Source organism: Pagrus pagrus, assembly GCF_965226575.1.
Source record: "Pagrus pagrus genome assembly, chromosome: 11".
NCBI classification, from domain to species: domain Eukaryota; kingdom Metazoa; phylum Chordata; class Actinopteri; order Spariformes; family Sparidae; genus Pagrus; species Pagrus pagrus.
The window spans coordinates 8,470,313-8,492,056 of NC_140195.1; the positions used below are offsets into that span (position 1 = coordinate 8,470,313).

The 21,744-nt window shown below is 41.8% G+C and overlaps 2 protein-coding genes across 7 annotated transcripts in view; one reads left to right on the plus strand and one right to left on the minus strand.

Annotated features, from left to right (window-relative positions):
* Nucleotides 1-21,744, minus strand: part of hmga1a (high mobility group AT-hook 1a) — a gene marked incomplete at its 5' end in the record, with an annotated part of 280,130 nt that overhangs the window by 25,287 nt on the left and 233,099 nt on the right. Inside the window, 2 exons of one of the 6 annotated variants that reach the window (XM_084366790.1) lie at nt 87-350; nt 6,231-6,266. The exons of 4 other annotated variants lie outside the window; for them this stretch is intronic. In XM_084366790.1, the coding sequence (XP_084222916.1) occupies nt 6,246-6,266 (21 nt within the window). In that variant the 3' untranslated portion in view covers nt 87-350; nt 6,231-6,245. Of the gene's footprint in view, nt 1-86; nt 351-6,230; nt 6,267-21,744 lie in introns of those variants that run through there. One more of the 6 variants, XR_014623567.1, reaches the window with a different exon arrangement.
* LOC311265297 (metabotropic glutamate receptor 4-like) overlaps nt 13,156-21,744 on the plus strand; it is a 201,695-nt gene continuing 193,106 nt past the window's right edge. The window contains exon 1 of the mRNA XM_084366789.1: nt 13,156-13,667. The gene's annotated coding sequence lies outside the window, so the exon portion shown is untranslated. The remainder of the gene's footprint in view (nt 13,668-21,744) is intronic.

Here is a 21,744-nt window from a genome sequence, read left to right on the forward strand (position 1 = left end):
CAGAGCTCCTCAGGGGGTCTCTACCTGGCCTGACACAGAAGGCCTTGTATTGTTTGGCTGAATGGGGACAGACAACGAATGGAGCTGAGACCATGGGTGTGTTACTCAGTGCCAGGAGAGAGGTTTCTTAGGAGACTGGTCAGAGTTCAGATATAATCTGATTTGTTTTGGGATGTCCACATCAAGTACATGCTCTCAAAGACACGGACAAGGATCCATTACCTCGGCGTTGCCAAAAGAGCTGGTCTCCCGTGTGACGTCCTAAAACAAATACACCTGACCTTCATTCGTCCAGTCTTTGAGTATGCCAGCCCAGTTTGCGGAGGGTGACAGACGGCCTCTCTGAGGAGCTGGAGAGGGTACAAAAAGGATGCTGCAGGATCATCGGCATTCAGACTTCTTTCTGTCCATCACTGAGTGAAAGGTGTGTGGAGGCCCCCCTGTGCAACATCACCATTATACTCAATGACAGCGCATCCTTCCTGCATGAGGGGATTTCATCACGCCAACAAGTAGAAACAAGAGACGTGAACTTTTTCTTTAATTCTTGTGCTTAAATTGTTTTTAAATCACATATGATGTTGGTTGTTGTTATGTTTGACATTTTACAGGATTCCTTTGGATTTTCCTTTGTTTTCATTCTGTCGTACCCCGCCTCGTCAAACATAAATAAATGAAACTTAAATAAGTTTTAAATAACAACAACTTCCTGACACATTTGCAACGACAACTTTCAGAGATGATAAAATGTCAATGTTGTATTTGTCAGCATGTGTATGTGTGGCCAAAAAAAAAAAAACATCCAATAAAAAATGAATAGTTTGACATTTAAGGAAAGGAATAGTTTGACATTTATTTTGTTTTGTTTCACATCGTGGAAATTGCTCTTAATCTTTACTGAAACATAAAAACTGCAGACGGAGGGAAACAGCTAGCTAGAAACACCTATGAGAACCTGCAAAGCTCATTTATTCACACATTAGTTCTCTTTAAATAGAAAATAAGCAATACGTTTACATACAAGACAGACAGCAATACATTTTTTTAACTGATTGTAATGCAGAAAAACAATGCTTGGGGTTATTTAAAGTATTAAATTCCCAGTGAAGTTTGTTTCTGTCTGCTCACTGATTAAGTTTCATGTTAACCCTAAAATATCCTGCCACTGTTAGTGTTTAATAACCAAATTTTAGGGATCATTGCTAAAAAGGTGTGAATAATTTTTCACTCCCTAATATCGATATTGGGATCTGCCCCCAAAAATCGGTCAGGCTCTTGATTATACGGGCACCAGACTACTTCGAGCCAAGCTGTTTCCAGTCTTTATGACAAACTATTTCTATACATTTCCTTAGTTTAAGCTATACTTGGTTTAATACTTTATGAACAACAAGAATATTTTTTACTTAATAACTGCAACTGATAGATATGTGACATTTGACTTATGGGAATACAGCACATCACAGACGTAGGTAACTGAGGTTTAGACAAATATTAAAAAACTCAAAGTATGTTTGTTAATTCATTTTTAATCTGAGCAGAGCTGTTTAGATTTATCATCCAGTCAATAACCGACTCAATGAACCCTGCATTGTTTTTCCTTTCACAACACTGATTTAGTGTGAAGCTGCACACAGTGCAGAAAGAGGAGTGGGGATACTGGACAGTCCTGTCTGGTGCTTAGCTGGATGGGAATTGGTTACAGCGGTGAATGTACAATGTACAATATCTGCTGTGAACGCACAATGATGTGATGTTACACAGTTAATACTGCATTTCAGCACATCCTCTAATGAAGCTGGTATTGGAGCCGGATTTTTTTTTTTTTAACGCTTATTGCTGAACAGAAGCCGGAGAACATAGACATGTATCCCGGCCTCTATTTATACCAGACAAATGAACAGCTGGGCTAATTAGAGTTTGAAAACACGCGCTAGCCTGAAAGAAAACACACACATAATAAACCCATCAGTCTAAATATCGAACTATGAAAGCATATGCTCATCTGAGAGAGCCTTACAAAGCAATGCACTGTTTGATGTCTTATCAGAAAATAAAAGGAAAGATACATCGATATTGTACATTTGGAAAACAGTTTATAATCCATATTTAAGTGCACACTTGAGATGGACGCACTGTAGACACTAAAATATCACTACAAATAGAAACGCACACCACATGAAACACATAAGCAGATGCCCAGATGAATTTGTAGGCTCTCCATCGTTTCATACATTATTCATTCGTGTCATCTTGCAACTTTTAAGGATACACACATGGCAGCTTACCCCCAATAAGTTCAGGTGACAGCCGGTGAAAGCTCTCTGTAAATCCTTCACAGGACCAGCAAAAGCCAAAGATCAGAGAGTTGTTTTCTGTTGCTGTTGGCTATTAATAATCGAGATGAATGAATATTTTCGTGGAAAACATCTTGCGGGTTCACTCCGGCTATCTCAGGCGGTTTTGCAGGTTTATTTGGCGCATATACCAAACACATTTTAGCTGTTTTTAATCCTCACAGAAGCAGCTGTGTTAAGAACACAAAGTTATCCTCAACGCTGCAACTGTAAAAGGCCTTTTAGTTTTGATGGACTAGTGAGGAATATCATGAGCAAAAGCAATTAAGATAAGCTGGAATGCTCAGTGTACTTATTGCACATTCAGCCCAAGCCATAACTCTATTTAAAATGTGTCTTTGTGACCATGAGGGTAAATCTTTGCACGGGTTTGGGACGCTTCTGCATGTACATTTGCATTCTGACAGTAGCTAAATCTTTGTATATTTTGCTAATATAACCTCAAAGGCTCTTTTTTTCCTGTAGCTGGCCATTGATAATCCTGTTGAATAAACATCATTTGGTTGTGTAAATATTTTTTTCCTGGGTTCATCTTGGGCCGCCTTTCTCTCCCACGCGACACAGGTTCATCTGCCTTAAAGTGCATTGTAGTTGTGTTTTCCGGCCGCAGCTGCTTCTGAGGATTAAAACCAAACATGACTTATCCTGCACGCTGTGATTGTAAAGGCGGTTTTGGTGCCTTTTCCCAGATAGGTTGTCTCAATGTATAACAATGACTCTTGGCTGCAGCTGCAAACATGTCTCTGAATTGGATTACAGTCGCACAATGTATGGTAGGCAACATTCTCATCCTAGATAAACTGTGGCGCTGGATAAAGGGGAGGGAGGGGGGGAGGGAGAAAGCACATTTCTGAGGGCACAAGTGAGAATTCATCTCGAAATAAAATGGAAAAGTCTGCAAGTTGTTTTCAAGAGTGCTGTGTGTAGTGTAGAATCGAAAAGAATAGTTCAATAACTTTTTTTTTAAACTTATCTAAGCATAAAGAGAAAGAAGATGTAACATGAGAATCAGTGAGCTTCAGAGGTGCCGGTAGGTGGATTTTGTTAAGACAGCTCTGTTCTTCGGATAGCTGCTTCCCCCCGGATCCCCTGCTGAGTCTTGGCTGATGACGCACAGGCCCAGACCTGAATGTAAGAAGCTAATAATTTCCGCCGAGGTTTATCATTATTTATTTTCTTGAGGCCAAGTAGCTGTTTTAATATATTAAAATGCATTAAAACTGTTGGAATCAGCCTTCTTTGCATATGAAGGGGTGGATGTGTGAGAAAGGAGTAAAGCAAATTTTAAGCTTACAGCTCAGATCCCAAAATTACCTGAATGTATAATTTAAAGTGCAAAAGCTTCTCCATGTTAATGCCCATTATCCTTTGCACTTAAGCCTCAGAGCCATTTGCTCGGTTAAAGAGAGAAACCACGGTAGTTCGATCACTGCTGCTTAGATTTCATGTCTCGTCGTTTGTGCCAGGTCTACACGTTAAACTGAATCATCAGAATGAATTCTTCTGGCTAATCGTGTTGTTTCACCAACGTGAGATTCACGACACTTTCAACCTGCTGCATGGGAGAGGAGGTCATAAAGCTAATACGAAGGATAACCAAGAAAGGTGAGGTGCTCCGTGCACATATAGAAGTATAAGCCGTGGAAAAAAAGTATGTTAAACCTTACTTTGAGGTGAAGTCACCAAACTTTTCAAGCAGTTTTGATCTGATTTGACAAGTGATTCTAACTGCATTGCCAAGGCTCGCCTGAAAGGACTATGAAAAAAGGCACAGTAGAAAGATCAGATAGGTGGGGCCATTGTGTTTAATTATATATCTTTAAATGTTACAAATGTTGCAGAAAAAACGCCAGCAGCTGTCTACCCGGAAGTGACTTGTGGATTTGGTCAACTTTCTATAGACAGTTGAAGCATTGTGTGTAGATACCTTTTTTTTTATTTAAAGACTTCTGGTTGTTGATTTGCAATTTGTTAATTAAGCTTTCTTGCAATCAGTGTGCATATTCACTACATTAATTCCTGTGTGTTGTACTTCCTATATGGATTTTTCACTGGTGATTTCCTCTTTGCGTGAGGCACAGTGTTACTCATTTAAAAGTTAGTCTGAATCCAGTGTACTTGCTGCTGCACTAGGCTAGCGTTTTTTCGTTCTTCAGCCTTTTTTCGTGGTCCTCTGCTGCATATATTGCACCAACACAGACAAATAACAGCCTGTCAAGTGAAAAAAACAATGTCACAGGAATAAACATTTGCATAAAAAACATATATAATTAAGAAATAGATCATATTTTGAGCATCATCGTGGGTGTTCTTCATGCTGAAATGTATTAACATTTTTTAACATTTGTTGTTTTCACAAATTTGTTGCCGTTTCACACATTTTAAGTTATTTGACACATTTCTTTAAGATTGTTTTGTCACTGAAATATCCCAAAATTGTGAAAAAAAAATGCTCATGGCAATATCCCAGAGCCTAAGATGAATATAATTAATTTTGCCTATTTTTTTATCTTACCAACATTATAAAACTCATATTGCAGTTATACTTAACAGAAGAAAAACAGCATTTACTCACATTTAAGAAGTTAAACTCGCCAAATGTTTGCCATTTTTGTGTGGCCATTTGTTCAAACTGTAACATGTCTTGCTGCCAAACCTCTGCTAACACGCAGCACTGTAAAGGTAAATAGTGTACCTCTGTGTCATACTGTGCGTTTAAAGGCTTTACGACAACAAACACGGTCCATCTTAGTATTTACACCTTTTTTTTCCTCACTTGTTATATCTTCTCCACACAGTCAGTACTGTGTTTTGATTTTGCTGCATTACTGTCTCACACAATGCTGCCTTGTGACTGATCAGTAGGCTCGATCCCCTGTATAGTCCTTTGAGACGTACTGTACTCATGATGAATGGAAACAGAAAGAAACTTGACTTAACCTTCTTTATTGTAAACTGGGTGAGAGACGTGAATAACAAATTAAATGTAGTGTGCTCTGATAAATAAAACACATGTAAACACGTGTTGAATCAAGAGCACTAGAGCTAGTATTGATTATAACACTGGTAACTACACTATATAGGCAGAAGAAGGAGTCATTCTCGCACCAATTAAAGAAACTGTTGCAGGAATAAAGGCGTCTGGAGACTGTGTGAAAACAACAAGCTCATTGCATGTCTCCTTGTGCCAGATGGATAATAAAGCCCGGGTCACAGTCTGTGTCAAACTGTATGATAACAGTTTCAAATCATGGAATTATGTTTTTAGCCAAATGAGTTTGAGGTCAACATGCTTTCCTTTAGTCTGTGTATTTTGCGTAATTTCTTGCCGCATTTGGTTAGTTCTTAAATATCAACAACCACACTGAGGTCCCACTTTTGTGATACTGTCAGGATTTTGATGCAGTCTGTCTTTGGTCTGATCTCCACATCGGCCATCTGTCGAACAGCGTGATCTCGGACCAACGTTTGATGATGTGGCACCTGTAAAAAATCTTTTACCTGCCCGATTCCTTGATTTAACATTTGTTTAGTGTTGGTGACATGGTAACACTTCATGGTCAGGGTGCTAATTATCAGGACATCATGCATGAAAACGCATGAATTCATTTATTTAGTGCTGCAGGAGCCATCAGTAATGTACATGTATTCAAACTGTATCACACCTGACTTAATGCAGGAAAGATGCGTTGATTAATGCAACACCTAAGGTATTTTGTTCATTAATTAATGTATTATTCCTGCATTAAGTCAGGCGTGAGATAATATTAATACATTACTACTGTACATTACTGATAGTTCAAGAAGTGCTGACCTTTTCATTCATGAAGTCATAACCTTATCATAAAGTGTAAAAACAATTTTTGATCTCACCAGAAGGTGGCAGAGTCAGCTGTCCGAGGCAAATAACTGCAAGACACAAAGAAGAAGAGCAGTTGCAGTTGATAGTCTGAGCCGATGGTCTGCCATGGCAGCACGTGTGGCTGTGTAAACCAGAAAGCGACAAACTTCATGTTTTGAGCAGGCTGTTGTGGGTCAGTGGGTGAGTACAGGACTCTCACCCAGGTGCTCGGGGTTTGTATCCTGATTACAACATATCAAATTCTACTGTTCACTTTTTTTCACTCTCAGTTCACTTATTATTTACCATTTCTTTTCAGTTTTCTGTCAATGTTTAGGCAAAAATACTTGGTTAAGTTTAGGAAAACATGGTTTGGATTAAAATGTTGCCTTTCACGATGTTCAACACGTGTTCCCCGCCTCTCTCTGTTTCCTCTACAAGCCTGTGGACGATTTGCTGAGCTGCTGGACTGTGGATTTCTTTGTGACTCAGGTCAGATTTTCTGCCACACTCCAAAGGATGTGACTTCATGCACTTTCTTGAGTGTCACGTCTCAGTGCCTCTCTCCGCTCCCCTGACAGATGACAACAGGTAGCTAACATTAGTTTAGAAATGAAGTCCGCAAACAACCAGCTTCCACAGAGCCCTTTTAACAGAAGGAAAAAAGAAGGGTATTTTTGGTGGAACAGACACATTTTGTCCTGACAAACATGAAACTTGATATAAACCTGAACCATATATTTTCTTCAATCATACTAATAAGGTAGAATTCAATACTGGAGGTAAAGGAAATGTACACGGTATGATAATCTTCAATTTTCACACCACAACTTGAAAACGGCATCTTCTAAGCTATGACATTACACAAACATAATTGGTCGGTTGCAGTGATGGATGGCGGATGGATGATGATCCCGGAGCAACATTAATAATGATGTTCCAGGAACAACTCCAACACAGCGATATCAGATCGCTCCCACACTTGATAGCGATCACTTGTGTTGGTGTGACTATGCATTATTTGTGAAGGATGAAAGGCTTTTTGCAGCTCGAAGCTCGTCACTCTGCTGGATCCTGTCAGTAAGTACGCACAAAAGCGGGATAAACATAAAAGAAAATGGCGATTGCTAACGCTGACAGAATAAACATGGAAAAATAGTGCCGGGGCAGAATGAAGCATGCAAACTGTCGAACACATGCATCAACTCTAATGAAAGTCTATGAGGTCAGAGAGGTTACTGTACTGTTAAGCAATGCTTAATGCCGTGGAGGCCACCTGCACTTACATTTACATCTGTGGAGAGCTGCAGTGTTGCCAGGCGTGACAGTGGGCCAGACAGATCCATGGCCCGACGCCCAGAAATCCGCTGCTCGGTCCCGAGGCTCAAACTGCCTGTCCCAACCTGGCTCCTCGTGTAACCTCTACCACCACTTCCCAAAGGATGGACGGCCGCGTGTGTGATAGACAGACAGACAGACTCTGTAACACCAGCAGCCAACTGCAACATTCCTGCTTCCTCTCATTATTTCTTGTTGTTGTTTGGGTTATGCAACGGGTGGCACATTTCTGATCCATCTGTGATTACAGTAAGGTGCAATCACAGATGGATACTCCGATCTGCTGTTAACACAATGCAGCTTTGTTTACAAAGTGGTTTATTGGATTTAAGGTGCTTTTTCTGTCTTGAATGTGTCACTTTTGCCCTTCTGTGCAAGTAGGGCATGTGTGAACACATGTCCAAAGATAGTATAGAGAGGAGACTGTACATCTGTATAGTGATGTAGGATGTGTTGAGGAAGAAAAGATGCAAAACATTACGTATCTACTTCAGCAACATATTAACATGAACCGTAATGTTCCTGGTTGAACAAACTGCTGTTTTTTTTTTTTTAAGGATTGGATTGTAATCGCAACCCTGTCGCCAAAATAAATGTTGGCGAAGAAGGTGTCTGCAAAGCCAAAGATAACTTTACATATATTTAGGTTAAAGTTTACATTCTTCTTGTGTCACAATGCTGTGCTTATGCTCTGGTTAGGTCAAAAAAACACTTTTTTAGGGTAAGTAAAACATAAAATACCTGTTTTAAAACTACTACAAACACAGCTGGAGATGGCCCAAGTTCCTGCCAAAAAATATTCAGTATTTGTTGCCAAAAAAACATCTGGAGATGGCCTGAGGTCTCCTTAAAAACACGAAGAATTGATCGCCGCAAACACAGCAGGGGGTGGCCCGAGTTCCTGTCAAAAATATCTGTTTTTTGTTGCAACAAACACGGCTGGAGATGGCCCAAGAGTGGCTCCTTAAAAGATATTCGGTGGTGTCACGCTTACAGATGCTGGCAGCCTTGTCACCTGTAACTCCACCACCGTCCCCTACATCTCCCAACATTAAAGTCGGGTAATGCACTCGTAGCTTCTGACACGCATTGAACTATATGTCAGCGGTTTGCGGAGACGTTAACTGCTAACATTTTATCCTGGCATCTGGGCTGCATAATCTATCTGCAGCGCTGCGGTTTGACTCACAGTAACATGTATAATGAAAGCCCAGATTCCCAGCTGAACATTAAGAGATGTTGAGTGGCTCCTCTCCATGGATTGATCACAAACAACTCACGCTGTGAAAAAATGGTTTGTAAACATCTAAATCTTTGACCGCTGCTTTGAATATATGATTCACAGAAAAACCCCCACCGACCTCTCATCTGGAGTGCTGCGAAACACTTGGTCATACACGCTGAAAAACCTGAATGTTGCTGAAGATCTCATTTGCTGCGGTTTGCTAAGCAGCAGCCCTTCTCGATTCTTTCATTAGGAGCCCTGTTAGCCTGGTCCCCTCTGCCTGCGCTGCATCACCACCCTAACAGGAGATAGATGGCCGTATAAATATGAGCCGGGACGCCGAATACCTACAAATAACAGCATCTCATCTGCTCTGTAAGAGTTTCCAGCCACTGCGTGCGACGTTACATCCCGCCCGGTAATTACCTGTTTCATTTCACAGACGCACCAGCACAACAATTCATTGTGATTTATTTGTTATTTGGTTTTAAACATGGGTGTGACTCTGCATTCACTGAGACTGAATCACCCTCTGGATCCAGAGTCTATCACTGCAGTGCTCGAGGAGGGCTAATCAAATCCTGCTGCCCACCCCAATCTGGTCGGATCACCAGTTTGGGAGGAAGAACAGAATAATTCATGGTCCTGCAAGCTTGTGTGACTGACTGAGGTGAAAATAAGTAGACTTTTATTACAACCTAGATTATTTATTAATCCTGCAAAGGCACTCATCAATTGAATAATTAAGAATGTGGACCATTAAGGTTAGTTTTACATTTTATAAAACGTTTTTTCCGATATACACTATTATGCTTTCCAGATTCTGATTGTGTTATTTATCATTTTTCGAAGTGAGAATGCTCTCGGGGGGGAAAACAAATGCTTTTAGCCCATAATTGTGCAGTCAAGAGGTGAGAAAAATATATACCGTCTGAAACTCAGATATAACATCTTACATAATGAAGAATCTTGGCATTTGTTCTTTCGGCGGTCTCCAAATGAGTCGTGAATTTTCATCTCCGAGTTTAAATCAGTGCTTGCAATCTGGCCGCACGACACGAAAATGCAATAATAATATCATGGCATAGCACTGTCTTAGCATAGCTGTTGTTGTGAGCAACAGAGGCTGTTTCTCTGATTCAGGAAACTAACTGCTGACGAGCTTTTCATATTTGACAGTTTCTCATGAATTTTGCACTAACAAGCGGGGAAAAAAACATGAGGCTATCCAAAGTTGTTTATCACAGTGTTTTTCCACCGTGGCCACGAGGACGCTAGTACATACCACTGTAACTACATGTTCCAGACGATGAGCGAGGATGTTTCTGCCTTAATGGTTTGTTGGCGCTGGTTACACATGTCGACAAGCGAGCAGTTCTTTGTTTCGCCGTTTAAACGCCTCCTCGACATAGTTAAAGGATGTGCATGTATGATTTATTAAAACGTTGCAGGGAGAGGAGGTTAAAATCCAAAGCAGTGGCGATGTCTGGATTCTTACTGAGAAGTAAACTTGATTCACCTCCTACGTTAGGCGCTAACAATCAACAAATGTGGGGGAAAATGGTGACGGAACGGAGTGCAGTGTGTGCTGAGGGTGGTTTCAGAAGCTGCAGGTCGGGACCTCTGTGTTCATGCAGCACTGCACGCACCACACAGATTCTGATGCACCCCCATGTCCTTCAAAAAGCATGTGAAGATAAACACAACACACCCCAATAATGGCCGAAGTTACCTCTGGTATGATGGCAACGCTTGTGATCCGTGATTGAGGACGAACCAAGTTGAGTTTCAACGCAGTGTGTCTCATGCCGAGTTAAAGGGGCAATTTGTCCGTGGCCTGGACTAACATTATCGACAGAGTTGATTGCACATTGTTTTGCAGAGATGTCTACTGAAGTTAGCGTGCTAGACAGCTCACCCCGGCCCATCCTTTCTCCTAATGCTGCTCTGAAATGCAAAAGGCGATAGTCTGATAACCCCTGTAGTTTCAGCTGGGAGACGTAAAAGCAGTGTGTTTGCTACTTTGGCCTAATAAGTAAACAAAATAAACTCACAAAATGTCAAGACAGGAAATAATTTTACACCTATTTTCCTTGGTAAAAAACAAAACAAAAAACAACTGTACACCTTCTGAATTCAAGGTGCTGCTCTAAAACAACCACCGCACTGTATCGCCTGGTCTTCGAACTGCCATCTGTCGGCCTTGTTGGCTATTTTCACTCCCATTCTGGTGCCATGGCAGGTCGACTTAGCCTCAGTCCCCTCCGTCACCTGAGGTCTCGGTGCGGGCACAGCTAAAAGGGCCGTTTAAGCTCTCCCGCTAACTGGGCTACTTGCTTAGGGCAGCTAGATGCCACAACCAACGATCGCTACAGCAAAGGGTCGTATACTGAACAGCAGTAAGCAGTGGAGCTGCCGTTAAATTCTGGCTATTTCTCACAATGACACCTTAAATGAGGCAATCTAGCCTCTTGTAGATAAGCAAAAGATACAAAACAACATTTTGTGAGATCATGTTGTTTACTTATTAGACTGAGTAGTGAACTCACCACTCACAGCCGATCAACGGGGGCTATCAGACTCTGGGGCTAGCTGGTTAGCATGCCAGTAGACGTCTCTGCAACACAGCCCGTAGACTTCTATGTCTTACAAATTGCCCCTTTAACTGCAGACTTGATTTATTAGAGGGTGAAAAATCCACGAGGATGTTTTTTATTTTGGATTACAGCGTTCACAACTGGTACAAAACAGAAGGGTTAGGGTTAGTCACCGAACGTGTTGTTAAACGTGACCCAGAGAGTCCTAATCAACAGCAGGGTGGAAACTTCAAAACACCTCTTCGCCTTCACAGCGAAGTCTTGGCTACATTTGCACGATCGCAGGTGTTGAACGCTGATCAACACCTCGTCAAACTCTGCATCAGCCAGGAAATGAAACAACCAAACCATCAAGGCTGCCGTTTCTAAAATGCTGTTGAGGTTATAAATGAAGGCTCACAGCTTTCTCACTTTCCCTCATCACAAATTCCAAATATTATCACATTATTAGGCTGGGCTGTCAGGCAGAAATCAATCAGGTGTGCAGCTGTAAATGGTGTTAATGAATAGATTTGGAGTCCAGATGTTCTGCAGCTCTTTGGACAGTCAGTGGAGGGTGATGGTGATTTAGAGACAACCTGTAGCATGAAAGTTGCTGTTGATAATAGCTTATAATGCTTAGTTAATGATTTATTAACCATTAATAAAATGTGTGTTATCAGACTGTCACTGAGATGTTTTTATAAATCCACCAAAAAACGCTCCTGCACCGTTGCTCCATCTCTGACGGAGCCCCGGATTATTGCAGCGCGGCTCCAGATGGAAACAGCTGGATCGGCTCCGTTCATTCATTACTGGACGAGCGCTCCAGCGACTGATTAGACTGATGAATCAATAAGTGCAATCAGCGCGGTAATGATAAACATATAAAGAAAAGCGATTCCGGCGAACAAAGTCGAAATTACCCGCGGGATGATCCGAGGTAATCACTGAACGGTGAGCAGTGCTCCACGTAAACGTCGCGAGAGGCGCGCGCGCGTGTGTGTGTGCGTGACATGTAATTTCTCCTGCACAACTTTAGAGACTCCTGAGGTGTCAGCAGGCGGATAGACAGCAGGGAGGAGCGGCAGTGGACCTAAAGATGCGCTAGTCGGCGCCTTAAGAATGAAATTCAATACTTGTGTGTGTTTGCGGACCACAGTGCACTCAGAGGACCTGAACCCGGAGAGGAGCCCTCCCTCCCTGTTTTGTTTAACTTGGTGAATCCCCAAACCTTCCCTGACAGCATCCGTACCCACAAAGGCTCAGGGACAACAGCCAAAACCTTCGCGCAGAGATGATCTCAGAGCTCAAACACACCTTGTTGGTTGCGTAAAAATGCGCCCCCCTCCTCCTCCCCGATCCATCGAGCGTTCCAGTTTTACACCTCAGGCTGTGATCTCTGCAACATCTCACAACAACAAGGCGGCAGCCAGCTCTTCTCAAATGACTAAAGTCTTGAAATGACTTGTCAGCTGCCTTTTAGACTGGAATCCTGCATCTTCAAAAACAAAAAATCTAATTCTAATCAAAGCATCTCCAGCCTCGACCCCTGTTTTAACTTACTGATCTGATTTATTTAAAAGGTATTTATTTTTTATTCCTCAGTCCTGATCACTTCCTGTCCTCCCCTCCTTTTTTTTTTTTGGTGTTGTAGTTGAGGAATGCGCTTATACCAGCAGTGTCAGACAAAGCTCGCCTTTGGTGAGGATCTAATTTGTGGCGCTTAATAAAAAGAAAAAGAGAAAGAGAGAGAGAGAGAGACAGAGAGAGAGAGAGAGACAGAGAGAGAGAGAAGGAGGGAGATCGTTTCCAGTTTTACGCGCGGTGGGAGGGAAGCTTTCTGTGCGATTAGACCAGAAGAAGCAGGAGCGGAGGGAAGGAAGAAGAAGAAGAAGAGGAGGAGGAGGAAGAAGAAGAAAAGTAGGAAATCTCTGCAACCCCTGGAGTCTCATTCAGCACCACTCGCTGCTGGACAGCGTCTGAGCGGCGGAGTTGATCGAGAAACAGGAGATTAGGTTCCAGCCTCGCGTCTGGGAGTAACACCGCATCTGCACAGGGCGCTTTACACCCCCCACCTCTCAACTCACACCACTTACTGGCATTTTTGACTTTACACATCTGCCCGCTCCTTCAGTCTTTTTTTTTTTTTAAAAAAAGAGGAAGATTTTGATCCGTGTGGCGGGTTTGGCGTTCAAACAGGAGGAGGCGACTGGAGCCGGCGCTGCCAAAACAGAGACGCAGGAAGAAGAGAAAAAAAGATACACTCAAAAATCGCAGAAGTTCATTTTTACCCACTTCGGGCTCACTCGCATCCGGAGGATTTGGAGGTAAGACTGTTTCCTTTCTTTCACGGTGTCACACTAGGAGCAGCTGCGATGACAGGCGTGCATCAGCCCAGAGTTGCGCAGCTGTGTGGAGGCTTCTGTCTGTGAGAGTGCGCCGCACAAATATGCGCGTAAAGCTACTTGGAGGCATGTTTCGCAAAGCTTTAAAGCAATGCGCGAACAACTAGGGTCACCGTTTGTCTGATTGACAACCCTCTCCATGTCAGTACTGGTGGTCCTCTTTAAAACCCTTTAATTATTTATTTCTCCATTTGGAGGGCTGTGGTCCCTCTCTGATCAACACACTCAACAGATGAATCACCTTTACTGAAAGGCTTTTTTTTTTGGAGCAGCAACCAGTCTGACGTTTTTCTGGTGGAGCCGGCGGGGTGGGGGAGTCTTGGCAAACACAATGAAGCCCTTCATCAGCTGCGTCTATGGGAGCCCCCTTCTGCAAGACCCTCACTGCTTTCCGCTCCACTTGGCTCGCTGCTGTGCCTCCAATGCACACAAGCAAAGCCGAGCAGTCTATAGGTATAATCAGTGCACAGATGGAGACAGAGGCGATGTGGGTGCGATTTTTTTTTTTAAAGACGCACTGAAATCTGTGAGCTCGTATCGGGTGTGTGTGTGTGTGTATCGGTGGCAAACCGTCTTCGCCTTTTAATCATTTTCAAGTGAGACATGACGCCCTGGTGGGTCATATGGTTTGGTGACGCCTCACTTGGTTGTGCATCACTGTCAGAGGATGCTTGAATTGCTGCTCATATTTCTGCTGCTCGGAGGCAGTTTGATTTAATCTGTTGAAACATTCAAGGAATTATTTCTTGAGGGACGTTTGCATTGACGTGATCATCGTGTGTAGTTTTCTTGTGGATTTACACACACAGAAAGAAAGAATGGGTTTGTTGCAATGGATTTGCTCCATTCCCACTTTTAATTTCATTTTTTTAAATTATTGTTTTATGGATCTCCTCTGGAGTCCACTGGAAATGCATCCCTGGATTTCAATGAGCGTCGAAAGAATTCATTTAGGCGACGCTCTTTAAATTCAAAACTTAATTTGAAGCCAAGAAGCGAAACCTGAATTGTAGAAACAGAAATCATTTCTCCATTCAGATCCTCTCCGAACACTTCTTGAGCAGCTGCACTCACACAGATGTGTTTCATCGAGCCACGAACAAAGTCATTTGCAGCATTTCGTTTTGTTTTGGGAGGAATAACAAGACAAACTGATGCTTTGAAGCCCCTAAAATAAGCACTTTGAAAGACCAATCAGAATTATTTCCAGAGCCTGACAGATACTGGATTTTTGGGGGGCCGATGCCGATACTGATATTTTGGAGTAAAACACACTTCCCTCAAATGTGGTTGTGGAAAAGCTGGTTGTGGAAGAGATACGGCACAACATGTACACCATACCGATATCTGCGTTCGGCCAATATCTCCGATATATCAGCCGGGCTCTAATCCCTTTGCTGCTTTGACACTTTTGCTTTTCTCTGGCCAGAGAAGAGGTTGACAGGTTCAGTGAATCTTTTCTGCGCTAATTCTGCACCCTTTGAGTGATATCACACCGTCTGGAGTGCAGATCTCTATCTGCAGTCACAGTATGTGAGCATTCGTGATTATCCAGGAGAAAAGAGAGTTCTCTCAGCCTTCACAGTAGCTTATTATGCCTGTTATACCGCTGTAGACAAATCAATCCCAGTATGAAGTCAGGTGGATTGTAGATTCAGTTTTGAGCTCTCTCTTTTTTTTTAAATCCAAAATCATGACAAGTTGCAGCCAACTCACTCTGATCGAAAACTGAAAACAAACGCTTTTGGCTTGGTGGCCTTCGTCAGAGCTTTGTGCTTTATTATCCTGTTTAATTTCCCTCCTTTGTTGATGCTTAGCTTCATTTGCCCTGCAGGGACTATTTGGCTGTGCTGCTTTTCAACAGTATATCAAGGTGTTTTAAGTACATGCTCTCATTTCCTGAAAGACTACAAAAATTGCAGCGCTGGCCTTTTTTATTTTACCCTGAACTGAGCTCCCAATCTGAAGCTGTGCACCCCCCCAGCAAAATCCACCAATTAAACGGCTGTGCTTGGTTTTGGCTATGGAGGTGAGGGTTCGGGTCATAGTTCAGTTCGGGGTCTGCCAGTCGGAGGTGGGATCTATAGGCAGCTTGGGAGGAAACGTGCCCCATGAGGCCTAGTTCAGAGACAGAAGCAATTACTGCAAAAGTGTATTGTTGACAGCACCCAAAAATGCTTGCATCATAAAAATAACCTGAAAATGTCTCCCGTTTGAAGGGGGTACCTGAACGTTTAAGAGAGTACCTGCAGTATTCTGTCAGTTTATAATGGCACAAGACATTATTCAGTATTTTTCCTCATTAAGAAGTCTCTCCCAGAAACAAAAAAACATCTCATTAAGATGCAAAGCCTGGAGAAGCTCCAATAAACAGAGTAAGAGACTGACTGTCAGCACAAAGCCGGGTACTTTTAACCTTTACATCCAAATGAGCTTCCTTGTACTGTAATCTGTTCTAGAACTGATAATGTTCCCCTTATAACCAGAAAATCATCCAGGATATGTTTACTGTCATTTCCTCCATCTCTTGTAATTCATTTTCCATGCTGCTGTGAGTTAGTGTGACATTGTAAGAACAGGGGTGGGGGGGATAAATTATTCCCCTCTGTCGGCTTCCCTTCCTTTTCCTCTCAGACTGAGCTGAAAGCGAGAGCGTACGTCAGCGCTGAAACTCATCCAGCAGTCGTTTTCTCTCTGTGTTAGACGGGTTTTAGGTATCCATTCCCACGTTGTTCCTTATCACTGCCTCTTGATCATGGACTATCCACACTCTGGATCGCCTCCTCTGCTTTCCCCTCCTGGCTGTCCATCTGTTCATCAGGGGGGCCGTCTGTGTGGCCTTGCTGTGCTGACCACAGTCTGATGATCTCCAAAACAGATCCATTCCTCACAATCTCAACTCAATCCTATTTTCCAAACTGCTGATTCTTCTCCTCTGTGATCCTTTTAACAAGCTTTCATTTTTTAAAGCCTTTTTCATTTCTGCCATAAGTGCCCTTTGTTGCATGCTTTGGACTCACAGAGTTTATTTTGGATAAAGTTTTAAAGTCCAGATGCTGTTTTGTAAAAACTGCCACGGATGCAAGTGAACTCCAGAGTGAGTGCACGGGCGCTGCGGCACGCCCACAGGTTGAACATCTTTATTAGAGGCCTGTTGATGCTAATCAGCGATGACATCCGCTCTCACTCTGGTTAATTTACAAGATTTACAACACAAACAATGGAGCAAATAATCTTTCCATCCCGGCAAGAGAGTTCCACGTAACGGAGACACATTGACAAGGTGCTGAATTAATCTCAGTTCTTAGCAAAGGTTATTATGACACATGCTGTCCTCAGCAAAAGTGGCTCCAGCTCACTCTTTAAATAATGTGTCCCTCCTGACAGGCAGAACTCATTCAAATGAGTCGAGACGATAATGGATCCACATCACTGATATTTCTGTTATAACTCACACAACGTTTTGGTCTATCCTGCACAGTCATGTAAGTGAGATAAAGAACTGTGATAAATATTTAAGGAGCACAGTGAATAAGCAGCTTTATCACTCTGACATGTGGCTGGAACGTAAGCTAGTTCAGTTCATTGGCAAGACATTTTCTTCATTAAGCAGAATGATTCTTCTTAATCACCCAATATATTTTAATCACTCGGTAAGAGAGAGCTAGAGGAGAGTCAGAACCTGGATTTTTATTATTCTAAAAAACTATATAAAACTGCTTGGTTAGGGTTAGGCTAGAAACATAGTTGGTTGGGTTAAGGCATGAAATTACTTGGTTAGGTTTTTTGCACTGAGATTACTTTGTTAGGTTTAGGCACTAAGACTACTTGGTTAGGTTTTTTTGCACTAAGACTACTTGGTTAGGTTTAGGCACTAAGACTACTTGGTTAGGTTTAGGCACTAAGACTACTTGGTTAGGTTTAGGCACTACGACTACTTGGTTAGGTTTAGGTTTAGGCACTAAGACTACTTGGTTAGGTTTAGGTACTACGACTACTTGGTTAGGTTTAGGCACTAAGACTACTTGGTTAGGTTTAGGCACTAAGACTACTTGGTAAGGTTTACGCACTAAGACTACTTGGTTAGGTTTAGGCACTAAGACTACTTGGTTAGGTTTTTTTGCACTAAGACTACTTGGTTAGGTTTTTTTGCACTAAGACTACTTGGTTAGGTTTAGGCACTAAGACTACTTGGTTAGGTTTTTTTGCACTAAGACTACTTGGTTAGGTTTAGGCACTAAGACTACTTGGTTAGGTTTTTTTGCACTAAGACTACTTGGTTAGGTTTTTTTGCACTAAGACTACTTGGTTAGGTTTTTTTGCACTAAGACTACTTGGTTAGGTTTACGCACTAAGACTACTTGGTTAGGTTTAGGCAAGAAAAATAGTTGGTTAGGTTCGGGAAAACTCCGGGGTTTGGTTTATGCATTACTTGTATAACTTCAGTTAAAAATGTACCTACATTACATACATATATTTTAGTCACATTATGTGCATGATGTAACTTAACTACATTAGTAAGTCAAAATAGCTCGCAGTTGACTTTTGGTTTCACGCTGGACATGAGCAGCTGTCTCCTGAGCGAAAGTCCTGTACTTGTTTGACCCAAACATCCATTCCCATGTGGACTTTCTTGCTCTTTATACTACTTCACCTGACTTTCTCCTTCACTGCCCTAATAATTACTGCAGCCACTAGACATCACTGCCTAACAAGAAACGTAAATTTGTGTCACAGTAAGATGCTTTCACAGAGCTGCAGATTTGTTGATAATTGTTGGAGTGGAAAGTGTTTTTTCAAGATAATATTGTGTTTTGGCTGATTTTATCAACATAAAAAAAATCAGACTACTAATCCCAAATGACAGCAGAGGATATTTGTTTGTGTTTCAGTAAAAACAAAACAAACTGGGTCCTGTTAACAGGATTTGTTAAGGGACATGTTAATTGGCATTGATAGTAAGCCAATGTTTTTAGCAAAGCACATAAATTAATGAAGCAACAAGAACATCACACATATTTTACTGTTAACGCTGCAGCTTTGGGTGGACATTGCTGGCATCACAAAATAAAGGTGTTTATCTCCGTCCCTTGAGGCTAGAATACTCACATATATTGTAAAATAGTCTGTCACTCATTCTGTGATTGCAAAAATAAAATAAGTTGTCTGTCCATGCCCTCCACGACAACACATACCCATTTGCTGATGTGATCTATCAGACTGTGAACTTGTATGACATCTTTAATCAGTTTTCTGACAACACTATGGTTAAAGTTTGGTGAGGTTTAGCGCAAAAATAACTTTATGGTTTAGGGAAAGATCATGGTTTGGATTCAAATCAGTACTTGACTGAGGTTACAAGGGACCTCGGTCATCATTGTTACAATAAAAACCAATGGTTAGGGTTAGGGAAGGTTAAAGGAAACCAATGTTGACTGTTATTGGGAAATGAAATGTCAGAGTGGACAAAAGTCATAATTACTGCTGTCTTTGGAGGGTTTTTTTCACTTGTTTTGGGGCATCTGCTGAAACGACAGTGCTTTCCCTTTTCTTGGATAGTCTGTGGTTGTTTTGTGTTGTTTGGTTAAATTTCCAAATCAGGTTCTCTTTTCATGCTTGTGTTCATGCTCTGCCTGCTTATGTAACTGTAAGGCAACTCTGCTGCTATGGGTTGTCAAAGCTCCAAGTTATGTTGGATTAAGTTTCCTGCTGCAGAGTCTGCGGCTCCTGGTCATATATTAAATGTGCACTATAGGAATACTCTTGTTTCGTACATTCCTTGAATTTTTATGTTCTAAAGAAAATAAATACAAGGGTTTGTCTGTCACGAAGGGGCCCACTTCTGCATTTTTCCATTGATGCTCACAATGCGTCAATTGAGGCGTTTTTCCACTCTTTTTATCAATGTTAAGGTCCGCCCACAGCTCATAAATATGTATTAGCATATCTTCGGGCTAAAGAGATCCGATGAAGCGAAATCTTTGTGCAATCAAACTTTAAAGCTAGTTAAAAACAATACTGAATTTCTGTATGTATGACAAAGTATGTATAGAAACATATGGATTAACAAACCTTTTTAAACGCTTATTTTAAAAGGACAGCTCTGATTGTAATGTATTTGATAATGTGGCCTTGCAATGACGAAAATAATACTGGATAGAACTGAGATTGAATAGAAACCATTAAGTTGTTCTAGGCAAGGAAAAGCACCACTCTAACGAAGGTCTGGTGTTATAAATGGTAGCATAATTGCTCGAGGTTTACAGCAGACAAATCATGGAGAAAAACTATCCCCACTTTCCCCCAGAATGCATGACTTCAGGGCCAGTTCCTTTTAGCTGCAACAGACCACTCCAGATTAGTTCTTGTTCTGCACACCAGTGCCTGGCAGAAATCTCTTGCCAGCAGCAGTGGGAAGGCACAGCCGAGTTCCTAAATCCTGTAGTCAACAGCCACCCAGCTCTCCGTGCGCTCCTCTGGCCTTGATTATAATTTGTGTGCCACAGTGGCTGGCTCCTCAGAAAGGGCCACATGGAAATATTCAATTATATGTGCAGTTGGACTGGATGGGTGAGTTTATTGCAGGGATTTAGAAAATTCTAATTCAACATAAAGTCACACACCGTTTAAAATAAAACTAGTCTACATTTGGTGCGTGTTTACGATGTGACAGGTTGTAAAAGCAAGGCAAATCCTCTACAAACACTGTGAACCAAGGCGGTAATCTTGTTGTGCTCCTGTTCTTCCCTACAGTGAATACATATAGATCCACCATTCAGATTCAATTTTCTCATTAGCCTGCCAGTGCCTTAAAGAAAGATGGATGCAAAAAGCACTCATCCCATGACCTACGCTGATTCAAAGACCAATATAGGTATCACTGTTGGCAGACGGCGGACATGATTAATTGCAATCCCATGCTCTCCCCGTTTCGCCCAAGTCCACAATCGAATATGAACGAAGCATGAGAGGAAGCTCGGGACAAATATGAGGAAGCACAATGTCACTGTTTCTCAGCAAAACGCATTAACATATTGACTTTGCAGGAGTGCACGCGAGGTACCTCAGGTCAGCGTTGATTGGCTGGCACAAATTAGCTCGAGTACAATCAAACAAACAGTCAATTAAAAAAAGGAAACATGCAGGATGATGTTTTATTCAACATCTCCTGCGCTCTTTGTCAATATTGCATTCCTCAATAACATCCACCGATTTGTGTTTAACAACGTTAAATTGTAAAGGGAGACCGCCATTAGAGGCTTAACCTGTCTCACTTGGTTGTGTTTTGCTTTGTAATGGGCCTGTATGGCTACTACAGTACACCGCAGGTCCAGTTAATGGGGTGCTGATCTGTTCGAGCCCATTACTCAGAGACTCCTTGTCATTGCCCTTGCCCTTCCTCAGTAGCGCACTTCAGCTCACCGGTAATGAGATGTCTGTATTTACACCAAGTCCTGATTACTAATGCAGAGGCAGCAAAATGGGATACCTTGTCTACCACTCCCAGCTTTCATGTCTGACACCTGTAAGTGGGAAATTAAAAAGGGTTACTCATATTGCACACAAGCAGACACACGGCGACAGCCTGCCCAGGCGGCAGCCACTATCTAACGGAGACAGAAGAAAAACATTGTTGAAAGAGGCTCAGTGTGAGCAATATGGGACTTTGTACATATATTTATGCTGAGAAAAAAACATCATCCAAGAGGCAGGAGGTTTCTTTCATAACAGATTGTGATCGCAAATGAGTAATAAATGTCATTTCTAGGTGGCATGGTCGATCATTTATGTTTAATACAGTCTTTTTCTTACATAAAACATTCTTGAATGTATTTTAAATGAATGTTTTCCAAGACTATAAGGTGAGGATGTTAATGATTTATGTTTAAGCAGTTAATTGCTGAATTTAACTGATTAAAAATGTATTAACTGACAATCCTTCTACAAATTACAAGTAGTTGCTTATCAAACATATCAACACAGAATACAAACTGGTATG